This window comes from Parasteatoda tepidariorum, chromosome 10 (genome assembly GCF_982258835.1).
Source record: "Parasteatoda tepidariorum strain Cologne lab strain chromosome 10, Ptep-v5.0, whole genome shotgun sequence".
NCBI classification, from domain to species: Eukaryota; Metazoa; Arthropoda; class Arachnida; order Araneae; family Theridiidae; genus Parasteatoda; species Parasteatoda tepidariorum.
In genome coordinates, this window is record NC_141764.1 from 81,765,868 (window position 1) to 81,780,575 (window position 14,708).

The following is a 14,708-nucleotide window of genomic DNA, read 5'->3' on the forward strand; positions in this document are numbered from 1 at the left end:
GAAGCAATTTTTGCAGTTCAGTAATACTGAAATTTACCATAACAATAAGAAATGAAACGCATAAAAACTAATTAAGTTTTTTTTAAAAATACAATTCAAGTAAGAAAAAATATTTTAGGATGCGATACCCTAACTCTTAAATTAAAATTAGAGTATAAATTAAATCAAGACATCGCACAGAATGAAGATTAAGACGAATTTCAATTTTGTTTAACAAAACAGAGACGGATCGAAATTAGATTTTAAAAATTACTTAATGCAGTTGACATGCGCATAAGAATACATATATCCTTATAAACAACTAAAGACAGACGTGCATTTTGCAATGGTGAACTTTTTTTAGTTGGTATATTTCAGCGAGGAAGGCAATAATAATCTCATGTCATTTCATGCTCGATTGTAAATAATTTATAAACGTTAATTGATGTTTTCGAAAGCTACGGTATGTAATAAATAGTATGTGCCCTTGGGGAAATCATTTTCAATTTTAAGTGTTGAAATTTAACTACACCCTTTACGAGTGTAAAGGAGATCGTTATTTTGTGCTCACTTGAAAAAAAATCGCCTTTTTACTCAGTTTGTTTGGTTTATTAACATTAAATCTGGAGTTATTATAGGCAGTTATTACAATCTAGTAATCACTCAGTAATTTTATACGATTAGTAAGAAAAAAACTTTAAAAAGTATAGGAATTTCTAAACCTTAAAAAAGAGCAATATTTGATTTAAACAGGAATATTATAAAGGATTCTTGAGGAGATTAAAATTTTAATTTAAAATTATTTTAAAAACTCAGGTATTTAAGTATATGATTTAATATCACACTTAATCAAATCTAATTTTTTTATTTCAAGCATTTCACCATTTTACTGTTAGCAGATAAGAAAAAAATATTGATTTTAAATTAATACCTTCTCAGCAAGTTCAATTCCTAACTTTAAAATCCTAGCTTATTAGACTTGTTTTCTTTATAATTTTTTTTAAAGATCTGTTTCAATAATAGAAATAATGCTGCAAGTCAAAAATTCGAAAAATATTTTCTTAAGCTGCTTGAGTTATTAAGCTGATATATTTCATAAAAGACTTTACATATTGAATACAATTTTAAAATATATTTTTTTTAATTAAGTGCTACTTCAAGTAAAGAAATATCATTTTCGAATCAACTCTTAAAAGTTTGTCTTACAGATGGCGCTAATATCTCGCGGTCTCTTACTTTTGTTACCTTTAAATAACATTGATCAGTATTTCGGCTAAGCAGCTGCGCTCTCACACCAAAGACGTGCTGTGCCGTTGTTTAGATCGGACGAATTTGGCAGAGAAGAAAACTTTTGTTGCGACAGCCACGTGCATTTTAATGATGAGAGAAAAATCATATCAACTGACAGTCTGAGTTTGAATTTCTTGAAAAAAGTATAAGATTTTCTACATGGATATTTAAAAACAGATTATAATTTCCAGTTTTATATTTGCCATATATTTGCGGTTCAAATATTTTGTACACTTTTGTGATCTTTGAAAGAATGATACATGATCAAAAACATTAATGCAAATACTTATAGAATACACGAACAAAGGAAAAGAAAATGTCATTTTTGAAATGATTGAGCTCCTCAGAATTAGTTTTGTAGCCTGCAAAATTAGATAATCAACAAGCTGTAAAGCATAATTTGATATGGAAGATGGTAAAAAAATGCAACATAGTCTCATCTTAAGACAGTACTATTAAATTAATCCCCCCTTTCTTTAAAAAATCACATAATTGATTACACTATAAATAAGATGGAACATTCATTACAAACGATACTGTGAATGTATAAATATATACTTTTTACAATGAAAATATCGGAGGTGATTCTTGTGGCTTTCTTTTATTGGATTCAACAAGGTAGGTAATGGAAAATTTTTTATAGCACTTATATAATTTTAGTAAATAAATGATAGCTACCTATGACAATATACAATATAAAAGTATTAAAAAGAATTGCACAGATGCTAAAAATATGTATCCCTTTTAAATGTCCCATTAATATATTAGCCCTTTGATTTTAGAATACTTTAACGTTTTACATGTCAGATCCACATTTTGAAACAATATAGAGGTATCTAGAATAATTGGAAAGATCTAAAAACATGTGAATCCCGTTTGAACTTTACATAAATATTTTAAATCTTTACACTCAGATTATTTGATCTCTTACATACCTTGCTCGCATTTTGTAACAGTATCAAGGTACCTAAAGCAAAATCAAATATCAAAAAAATGTTTATCCCATTTTTTCAATTAATATATTTACTTTTCTATTCAGAATATTTTAAGATTTTCAATGCCAGACTCACATTTTGAAACAATATAAAGGTACCTAAAATAATTTCAAAGATCTAACTTAACATAAAACCTATTTAAATGTCCCATAAATATATCCCAAAAACATTTCGCATTTTGAGTATTTTAACTTTTAACGTGATGTACATACAATTTAGTAATAATATAAATGAACTAATCATATACTAGTAATATAAATATAATAATTGGAAAGATACATAATGAAATGATGTGTATCCCGTTATTTCCTATATATATATTAAATATTTGCATTCATATACTTTACTCTTTAGCTTGCCAGATTAGCATTTTGCAGTGATATAAAAGAACTTAAAATGGTTGAACAGATATAAAAATATGAATCCCATTTTAGTCTCTTATAAATATGAGTACATCAACCCTAAGCACTTAAATGCTTAAACTTTAAACATGACTGACGCGCATTTTGAAAAAAGGGCGAGAGTGAGAGAGAAAAGTGTTTTTACAAATTTCTGGTTTTATTAAGCGGGCAACTTAAAATTTTGCTTCCAATTCGATTAAAAAATTTAATAACAATGGTATTGATATTTATTAACCAAATATATATTTTATTATGCATTTATATGTTTTAGTGGATACGGGTTTCTTGCATTTCCAAGATATATATTAACAGTAATAATCCAGTAATAACCTTCTTGAAAATAGGACATGATCAAGAAGTAAAATAATATAAATAAACAGATAATTAAGTGAATACACTGTAAAAACTTCCGGATCAAATTATGGTCTACGGCACTTTGGATACATTATCCGTAAGACCCATTTTGATCGCATAATATCATACCGTAAATTTTACAGTAATATTAATTTAATTAGAGTAAATGAGTGATTTACGGTAATTATTACATTGAAATTATGGTATATAAGAGTTTTGTTTCATTAATCTTTCCGGTGAAAATGGATTTTGCGGGGCACCCTGAGTACTGGTACTTTTATCTTAATCTGATACAGAATTTTTTACAGTGTATAACCACTAAAAACTTAAAGTAAAACACACAAAAAAGTACAAGAAATAAATTTTTCCTCGCACACAGCTACAATAAATTACTATTCATCAGCATAAAAATTAACATTTTGTAAATATCACGGAAATTTAACAGTGACCTAAATTCACCTTTTAAGTACAAGCAGTTGATAAATGTAAAACCAAAAAAAAATACTCAAAAACTTTGAAAGGAATAAAAATCAGAAATAAATGTGTATTAAATATAGTATCAAAATAAAATTTGACATTGTTTTAAAAGCTATGGTGTCTATCAGAGTTTATGTATGCAATATCTGCATCTTGTTTTAAAATGTCACTGACTACAGTAGAAAGGTGCTAAAATATATCAGGCGGATGAAAACTTACTAGAGCACTGAGAAAAAAATCTAATCAAAACTTCCAGAATATGGTAAAATATACCATGTTTTTCACCACTATTGGGACAACAAAAATACGGAAAATTTATCGAAGCACTTTGGCAATTATTGTGGTAAAATTAGCAATAAAATATTGTTTTAAGACATGCGATGAAAGGAAATGGTGAAATGTGGTAATTTTATTGCGATATTTTAGAGCATGATTTAAAAACTTCGGTTAAATTTACTTTTCAGTTTTGTAGTTTTTTACTGAATGATGTATTATAATTTTTAAACCAAAATTTTCGGTAAACCGTTACCATATGAATCGAAAAATTACTAAATCAATGGTTAGAATATTGTATATTTTGGTCTTTATTTCCAGAATAATATTATTTTTACGAGAAATGTCATTACCATACATTATGGTAATTTTAACAGATATATATGATTAAAAAGATTTGCTACAAAAGATTTATATGATTAAATATCAGAAAGGATGTATAAAGCTGTTTGCTCTAACGTCATTTCACAGTCGACAATGACTTGAAATGATACCAGACGTAAAACCCCATCTGTGTTTTTGATATCCATCAATTCGTCAATATGAGTCCATCTTTAGTCACGTCTCAAATTAATTCACCAATTCACCTTTAGTCATGAATTCTACAATAGTGATTTGAGATCTTATGTTCAGGGAAAAGTCTTAATCTTTTTGATTTCTTGGTCGGTCAGATTTTGGAACATTCTGTATTTTATGGAATTGTATACTATATTATAGTACAACATAGGTTTATATATATATGTTACTGTTAAAGTATGAAATACGTTATTTTATGGAATACCTAGTAATTCCATGAAATAACTGATCGTGTCCGTTAAAGTGCAAAACTCTCTTGTATTTCATGGTTTAACTAGTTATTTCATAGAATAACGATCTGCAGCCCGTTAAAGTGTAAAATAATCTATATCATATATCTTGCACGACAAATACGTTTACCTTCCACCCCTAATTCTAATTAAAAAATGTTCGTGTAACACCCAGTGGGTCAACAAAAAATGTTTTTGTTTTAGAAATAATGTTATTTGTAATTTCAAGTGTCATTTTAGTAATCCTTGTTGTAACAAATGATTTTATGGTACGTTTCCATAAATACCATTTATACGCTGCATAAATTAGATAAATTGCTTCTTTTTCATTTTAATTGTCCACCATTAGTTTATTTATAGAATACCTAGTTGTTTCGTTTTAGATAAATTGTTTATTTTACACTTTAACTGTCTCTTATTAGTTAATTTATAGAATACCTAGTTATTTCATAGAATAACTAGTTAAAGTGTCAAATTAATAACTTATTACACACTTTAACGGACACTTTTTATTCTTATCCTTCCTCTGATTTCCTATTTATAGTTTTCATTATGATTACATTTTATGTTATATGAAATAACATTTTACGTTATTTCATCTAATCATTCTCTTTTTTTAAATTCTATTTCATAATTATCGTGAAAAAGCCAACCCAATTCTGAGTTTACGGCTTTCAACGTTCAATTCTGTAACCTTGTAATTTTGAATCATCGAAAACAAAGGAACTCCTGAATCTAGATAGTCTTCGTGGAGGACTTTTTATGAATTTAACCCGCATTTATGTTATATTGAAAGGAAAACCCACGGAATTCTTCCAAGTTTAGCCCGATGGCAAGGGGGCGCTAACCAATGTTTCGTTTACCATTAGGGGATTTTCAAGTCAACTTTGAGGTCGATGAGAGCCGGAAGCAGAAATCGCATCAACCATTTATCACGGGGATTCGAACCTGGGTCAACTCATTCGCAGGCTGAAGCTCTATCCCCTCAGCCATCGTGGCTCTACCATCTGCTTTCGAATCTTCTTTTAGGTTATTCTGTCGATGAGTTTTCTATTTAATAATTTTCTTAGCCAGCCCCTTATTGACATTCTTTCTTTCTGTATGGCCCAGTCATGCCAAACTTTTGATTTCATGAAACAAATATTGCTTTTTCGTTTAATTAAAAGATCTAGTTCACTATTGCTCCTAATTCCTCACATCGCGCAATTAAAAATTATTGTCTATCAAATTTTATATATCTTCTATGCTTTTTTCTATCTGCAATGTAAGACATACCGGATCAATTTACTTAAAGAAATTTGGAAATCAATATGCCGGTACTTTTTGCAGTAAAATCCATTTTACCTGTGCATGTTACGGAACAAAAAAATCTGATTTACCGTAATTTTTACAGTAATAATTACCGTAATATCACTGAATCACTCTAATGAAAAAAATATAAGTCTAAAAATTACTTTATAATATTTTGACGGTAAAAATGGATTTTACGGTAAAACGAATTTTATGGATAATGCATCCAAAGTGCAGATACTTTATACTGTAAATTTTTCTGAAATTTTTGACTTTGTACTTACTTTATTTGTGCTCTTTTCTCTGTTTCTATCTTTAGCTCTTAGCTATATATCAATCTTTTTTTATTTATTTCTTCCTTTATTATGTATTCTCGTTCCATATTTGTCTATATTTGACTTTTATGAGCGTAGTAGAAAACATTCTGTAAAACATACTTCTTTAGTCGTATCAAAGTAGGCTTTTTTTTATCCATTTTAAAAAGTTTATTGAGAGTTCTTGAAAAATGATAAAAGAAGCAGGAACTTTTAGACTTAAAACAGGCTAAATATTATAAAAATAAAAAATTGGTTACCAATTTATTCTTTATTTATTACATTATTTATTCTTAATTATGAATTATTTTCGCCATATTACACGCCTCACTGTGAAAAAAATAAGAATTTCGATCATTTGCATTTATTCCTTTACATATACACTGAAGAGCCAAAAAAACTGATATACCTGCCTTATACCGTGTAGGGCCCCCGCGAGCACGCAGAAGTGCCGCAGCACGATGTGGCATGGATTCGATCAATGTGTGAAGTAGTGCTGGAGATAATTGACACCGTGAATCCTGCAGGGCTGTCCATGAGCCAGTGGGAGTAAGAGGGGGTAGGGATAGTTTCTGAACATCACGTGGCAAGGCATCCCAAATATGTTCAATAATGTTCATGTCTGGGGATTTTGGTAGCCAGCGTAAGTGTCTAAATTCAGATTCAGAGAAACTATTAATCAATTATCTCCAGTACTACTTCACACATTGATCGAATCCATGCCACGTCGTGTTGCGACACTTCTGCTTGCTCGCGGGGACCATACACGATATAAGGCAGGTATACCAGTTTTTTTGGCTCTTCAGGGTATTTAAATATTATAGTTCGTTTTTTCAAACTTTGATATTTCAGCATTAAATGTTAACAAAATTATAGATTTACTATACATATTGTCTTTTATCGAATGGAAACAAAAAAATAATTGTTACACAATTTAATAAACGTTCTTGAACATAGCTGCTTTTAATTCAAATAAATCTTAAAATCTAGAGCTTAAGAGACAAAAAGTAAAGTAGGCAAAAAAATTTCCCTATTTTTTTGACTTAGAGAGCTTAGCCGCGAATTCCAAATTTTATCTATCATTACATTTTAAAAATAAAAAATAAACATATATAGGAACTTCTTTTCGGTAGTGAATTGGATTAGTTAGAAGTAAATAGTTATCTACAGTTAGTTTTTTAATCTTAGATAGATATCTCCATTCTAATCAGAAAGAAAATCTGACTAAACAATTACGCATCTAGTTACGTTTTCTAACAGCTGTAAAATAAAAGACATGTGGTTACGAATTTTAATGAGGAAATTTGAAACCAAAACATGAAGATTTTTATAAATAATCTGAAAAAGCAAATTTTTTTCGTTTAACAAAAACGGAAGACGATATATCGAAAATACTGACTAGACATCGTCATAAAATAGGTAATATTTTCAATGATAGACCATTAATTCCATGACAAAGAAAATAAGCATTAGTAATTTATATATTTTGCATCTAATATCCGAAAAAAAGTAATATAATTATGACAAAACAATGCTTTTGTTAAATTGATAATATTTTGATAAAAGAAATGAACTTATCGTTGAAAGAATGTGAATTATCTTTGTCTCAAAAGCTAGACTATCATTAAAATAACTTTTTGCTTCAATATTTTATAAGGTATAATTGAAATATATTTTGTAAATAAAGGAGTCTTATTGCTAGACATCTTAAATAATTATTGGAAAGGTTACGTGAGAGACATCTAGACATATAATGGCATTCTGTATATTACATTATTTTCCTCCCAGACGTCATTAAAAGCATTAAACTTTTTTTCAACAAGTAAGTTTGTTATCATGACTATTTTCATATGATAATGTAACTGTTTGTTTCGATCATAAGCTTTAAATTTTAAGCTACTGAGAAAAGAAGTAATTTTTATCTCCTTTACTTAGCTTCTATTTCATATAAAATAAATTTCGAGGAATTATATTTCCAAAGATTCACTAATACTATGTTTAAAGCATTTTATTTAATGATATCAAAATAATTTCCTGCTTTGTTTTAGGAGAAAGACGCTGAAAATTATATTTATTACGTTTCTTTTACAACATTGTAAAATATATTTGATGTTTCATCATTAGAATGTCATAGAGATTTGCTGGGCTTATTATTTATTCAATGAAATTTTAAATAATACGAATCATTGCTTTGATATTTTAGGTCTAAGCATATTTTAAGTAAAAAGTCACAACTTACAGATTGAAAGATTATTTGTAAGCTCATTTTATAAACAAAGTAAAGCAAAAAAAATTTATATAAATTTTATAGTTTTCACTGACTTACTAGAAAATTAAAACGGCTTTCAATGTTTTTAAAAAAGTATGCCAAAATGTGCTGCAATAAACATTTTTTCCCAAATTGTACACCATTGTAACTGGATTTTTTTAATCTGTAGTGTATTTTTCATTTCATTGTAGTGTATTTTTCATGTATTTTTCATCAATATATAAATAATAATTACACATGTACACGGTTAAAATTCTCATTCTGAAATTATAGTAAAATAAATGGCAGCAGTTCGTCTATTTAATTAACCGTAAAGTTTACAGTAAAGAGCCTTTTTTACCTTAACAGTTATGAAACCATTTACAAATAGTATGATTAAGAAACCATGAATACAAAACTGTACAGCTTTTTAGCCATTTACAACCAGCATGGTTTCAAAACCTTGAAAAAAGAAGATTAACTGGATATTGGAGATAGTTTATCAGCTTTATTGATCTACCAATTATGCGTGAATGACAGTGTCTCATTCTAATAGTCCAGGGGTCGCAAATATAGGAGTGCAGGACACTGGATACTCTTTATATGCTGAAAGCAAAAAAGGAAATATTTTGGTGTCAATGCTGGGACTCAAACCCCATTCTGCCGGTTATGAAAATGCCAGATTCACCCTCTCGGAACGTGTATCCAGCAGCGAGAGCAAAAGTTGTCAAGCTTCATTAGGTGGACCTAGTTTATGTGACTAAATACCGCTTGACAAATTAGTTTATGTGACAAATAACCGTATTAGATGAAAGCAGTTAATAAGCGATATTCTTACTCTTAACAGTTTGAATACCATTTTAATTATGGTTATTCGACTGTTTTGTTCGATTATGGTAAAATAACAATTGAATAAATTGTCATTTAATCAATTTTTCAGAGAGATTTTTAACAGTGTACTTTGTTAATAGTCGCAAGAATTAACTTTTCCATTTTAGTAACCGATTATTTACTTTTAAGAACAATATGGCGTTATTTGAAAATCAAAGATTTTAATTTTATTCAATAGCATTCATTCATTTTAAGGAAAATTTTCTCTCCAGTAATCCTAATATGACCATTATATCACTGACCCCATGTTGTGACTGGTTACAAATTGAGAAAATCAAATTATTCTTTCGGTGTTTTAAATAAAGTAATCTAGCAACTTAATACTTTTACTAGCTATAGAAATGATTTTTCCTTAGTCAAAATGCCATTTTACAAAGTTTTCTCTTCAAATAATTATGACTCTTTGTACGAAATTCAGCTTTTACATTATTAATTTTGATTAAAAGGAAAAGTGCCTTCATGAATTCGAGTATGATTGCCTTTTTTTCAATCTTTCAACGTCTTCTGGAATCTCCCATTTTTATAGTTTAATCAAACTTAGATAATTTTATTGTAATGAATTTTACTTGAAAAGAAAAAAAAGTTTTTATTTTAGATTTTAAATATTTTCTGAGGAGACAAAGAGGCGAAATATTCAAAATCATGAGCAGTTGTAGTAAAGATGGAGACTTTGGTTGAGATTGTTTCTATATATATATATATATATATATATATATATATATATATATATATATATATATATATATATATATATATATGTATATATATATATCAATAGTGTGAAGCTGCTCTCCTGGGACATCTTAAGTGACAAAAACTGTTACTGTTTAAAACAATTTTTATAATCGTCATGCTTTTTTCTCCTCATAAAAACCAATTTAAATGACGACATGTTTTGCTGTGTTGAATATGTTACAATTCAAAGTATAGCTTTTAAATTATTATAAATATTTAATATTTAAACGCAAATCATTTTCATAACTTTGATGAATATTTTTAAAAATCAAATATGTTAAAACAAATAGTTTATTTGATTATAATATTCATGTAAACGACACTTCTTTAAAATCAAATTTTCTGCCAGCGGGAAAAGTCTGCTCGGCATTTTCCGATTTGCTTTTGATTTTAAAACATTTTAAAAGCTTTCGTGCAAGACAAAAAAAAATGATTTTAAGTTGATATTCCAAATCTACTTTAAATGGATTCACATTTCTGCCAAAGCAAGCATTTCAGTCATTTTACGTTATAAATATTTTATTTTTAGATGCTTTTAAATTCTCAACGGATATAGCTTTTCTTTTTTAAAGTTTTTCACAAAGTATGAATAAAATTCTTTGCGTAATTTTCTTAGAAAGATTATAGTTCTTAATATCAAAATAAAATAAAAACTATTTAAGTATTTACTTAAAGAAAATATTTTAAAGAACGCTTCGATTTTAATTTGCATTTTATTCCTTTTATTTCAAGGAAAAAAGACAGTACTTTAAGAATTATGAAAAAAATACTATGTTCTTATTTTTGAAAAAGAGAGTTTTATATTCCTAAACAGGTTTTGAAAATAATTCATAAACATAAATGTTTGATATTTTCAAAAATTGCTGCAATTTAATTTGCATGTCATTCAGCATTTAAACTGAGGTAATAAAGTGACTTTCACGAATATTTTATTCAATATTATAAAGAAAAAAAAACAAAAATCGTTATCCTTTTTTTTCCCTATAGAGGAAATTTATAGATAAAATTACAGTAAATAAATTTATATAAGCATTAATAGATATATATTCACGCGAATCAAAAAATTAGATTGTTTTACACTGTACAAATTTTTCTATAAAATTATGGAATAAAGTACCCCCACATCGGTTTATCTTCTGTAAAAACCATTTTTACGGTAAGATATTACACAATAATTTTTCAGTAATATTTAATTAAAGTAATTTTAGTGATTTTAATGTTATTATTACTGTAAAAATTTCGGTATACCAGACTTTTTTTTCCGTAACAAGTTCCGGTAAAAATTATTGGCTTCCTGACGGGTGCTTTTTTCCGTTATTTGATGCGAAATGTTTTTCACAATGTGGTTATTTTATATATTTTTCAAAATTTAATGATCAGCGAACTGCGATCAAACTTATCATTTGAAACTCATTATCAATTTGTTAAGATTATGAATTCTAAATAAAATATTTTGAAATTTATAAGCGTAAAATTAATTTTAAAATTGTTAAAGAAGTGTAAAGCTTTTAATAATTCCTTTTGCAACATGTTTAGTTTATTTATAAATCAGCATGTAAAGGATTATCATTGATTGTATATCATCGATTGTAGATTCTTTTTATAGAGTTAAAAATTAATTGTCAAGATTGTTTCATGCATTTACAAAATTCTATTATCAAAATTAAATGTATTTATTATTTAATTCCAAATTGAAATTTTAATTGTTATATTAAAATTATAAATCCTGAATATATTTCTTGGAAATAATCTGTAAACAATTAAAAAATCAAAAAGTGAAATTTAATTGCGAAATCACTAAAAATAATATTAAAGGAGTTTTAAATGCTTCGATTTGCTAGATGTTTTGCTACATATATAAGGTATACAGTGTAATTTCACAGGAATAATTCAAAATCCATAGATTGCTAACGTCATTTAATATATTTTGTGCGATTCTATAATCAGCATCGATATTAAAATTTAATATTTACTTAAAATTTTATTTGAAATTTATAATTACTGCATGAAACCAAAGAGTTCTAAATAAAAAAATTTGGAAATTATTATCAAAAAAGAAAAAAAGAAATTAGAAAATAGAAAAAAAATAATTTCGAAATTGTAGAGGTACTTAAATACATTGTTACATCGTTAGCTTAATATTTGTCAAAATCTTTGGAATTTTTTTTTATATTTATGTTGCATCTACGAATATCAAGTATATATATATATATTTTTTAAAAAAAAGTATCGTAAAGGATACGAATACTAAAATTTTTCAAAAAAGAGTTGGTTCTTTGAGTAGTAAGCCATGTGAAATCAATCTGGTATTAAATTATCAATCTTGTTAGTGAGAATGAATATAAAGATTTATTTTTTCTATTTTAAAATAAAAACAAAGAAAAAATCATTTTTTAAATATTTTTATTGAACTTGAAAGTCCTTATGACTATAAAAATTTGACAAACTATTACTTCTTTCGTTCCTTAAAGTATTTTTCAAGAGTAACATATAGAGCACTTACAGAGTGTTAGAAAAATTTGGAAACGGTCAAATAGCTCCAGAAATATACATCTATTTGAAAAAGGGAAAATATACTTATTTATGAATGCATTCGTATGTCTGTTAAGGCAGAGGGTGCGATTTTTCTTGTTTTCCAGTGGCGCCATCTATGGCAAAGAATTCGATTTCTGCCATACCCATACGTTACACCCGTTTACAGGGCGGAACCATTCATACACCCATTCATTCAACCACAGATCGTAATTTTGACCTGAATTAGAAAACGATCAATCTCCTATCAAGTACCCCCAGAGGTATTGTTTGTTATGGGAACATGGAGGACTTTGCGACTCGACAGATTTAAAGTGCATCAGTCACCATGCACTTCGGCCAATGGAGTTCGAGTCCACAAACTCTTGGACATGGGTCCAGTGCCCTACCGACAAGGCTACCCCGGCCGGATACTTATTCAATATTCCTTATGAGATATCCAGTGATACCAAACTCGATTACCCCCCCCCCCCGATCTTTTGGGGGTGGGAGTATATATGATCTAATGATCGAATCTTTAAGTATAAGGACACAATTTTAAAGATCCGAGAATTTAACATTAAATATCCTTATTAGTTAGCGCAGACTATATTTTAAGTTACGAAATCAGACACAAAAACGCACTTGCGCTGAATAAACATGCATTTTTTTTTTATGATTATTATTTATAACTCTCAAGATTGAAGGGAAAGACACAATCTGAGAAATAGTTTGGCCAAGAAAGTGGCATAAATTTTGAATTCCTCGTAGTTAATAGAAGTTTTGTTTTCATATTTCATCATATTTCAGGAATTTTTTGTGGCTCATACAAAAATTTTTCATCTATAGCGAAATATGCAAAAATTAAGATTAGCATTAAGGAATACTAACTACTTCGAATCACTTTTTTCGCCTAACTACTGGGATATCTAGATGGGGGCTATGACATATATTTTGAGGGTCAAAAATAAAAATTCCCGGGTAAAATGGTAAGCTGATTTAGAGATTACGAATAAATGTTTCTTTTTAGTCTGATTTTGTAAGTAATTAGCTTATTCAATGCCACCCCCTTTAATCATTAAAATTAAGTCTTAGTATGTGAAAATATGATCTTTAGATCAAAAGTAATGGTTAAATGACCTCCATAGGTAAAAAAAAATTGTTTGAAAGAATAAAATCATAATACTTATCCAATCATTGATGAATAAATGTTGCAAATATTGGTTGCAATACTATAAATAACGATTTTATGAGTTTATTTATATTTTGAGATAGAAAATATATTGTCCGTTTGAATATTTAGGTAAAACTTGAGGCCATTATTTGTGTTTTATAAAGTAAATAGCTTTAAGATTCCAAAAACATATATTTTTTTACGTAGGAATTTTTGGAATATATTGCGGAATTAGTTAGAGAACAGGTAGTATTTAAACTGTATAATTTCTGTCCTTTTCTTTCATTTCCCATAAATCCAGACATTAAATTTCCAAAAAATATACAACATTTATAGTATTTTCTAACATCATTTAAAACATTTTGAAGAAAATAATTATCTGATGTGTTGAATTTTAATCGTGTTCTCATCAACAATTTAATAGATATGTAACAAAAAAAGTTTCTTACTTAAAATTCCTCACAATATTTTAGACAATAGATGGCGCTGTCAGCCTAAAAGTTCCTTCTTTTGTAAAGATATTTCCAAGCAAACATTCAAGCATCTTTGCTCTTGAGCTTCATTTGTGTTCGGAAGCATAGCGTGAAAGGGACTTTTCAAGCGACTCTTTATCAGTTAGCAGTCACAAACACGTGCTTTTCAAAACCATTTGAGTGGAAAATGTTTTATTTTGCTTTAGAGAAACATAATTGATTATGATATAAAAGTGGCACAGACCAGGATACTTAAATGATATTATATTGGAAAATAAATCTCAATTTGTACACTTAACCATTTCGTGTATTTTATAAAGCGAGTTTATATTTAGAAAAAGACAAATCGTAAAAACTTTTTGAAAAAAGATACGTGTATACGAAAAACTATGTCAAAAACTGGGATTCATCAACAAATACTTTGTGATTTAGTTTTAACCTTAAATCTTTTAGAGTTCTCAAACTACTTAATTAAGAAAAATTGCAGTTAATTTTTA

At 27.8% G+C, this 14,708-nt stretch overlaps 1 protein-coding gene across 1 annotated transcript in view; it reads left to right on the top strand.

The window, feature by feature from the left end:
- The first annotated feature begins 1,254 nt into the window (after nt 1-1,254).
- The window catches only part of LOC107454452 (cell adhesion molecule Dscam1), a 106,251-nt gene continuing 92,797 nt past the window's right edge, over nt 1,255-14,708 (top strand). Inside the window, exon 1 of the mRNA XM_071184207.2 lies at nt 1,255-1,887. Coding sequence (XP_071040308.2) covers nt 1,812-1,887 — 76 coding nt within the window. The 5' untranslated portion in view covers nt 1,255-1,811. The remainder of the gene's footprint in view (nt 1,888-14,708) is intronic.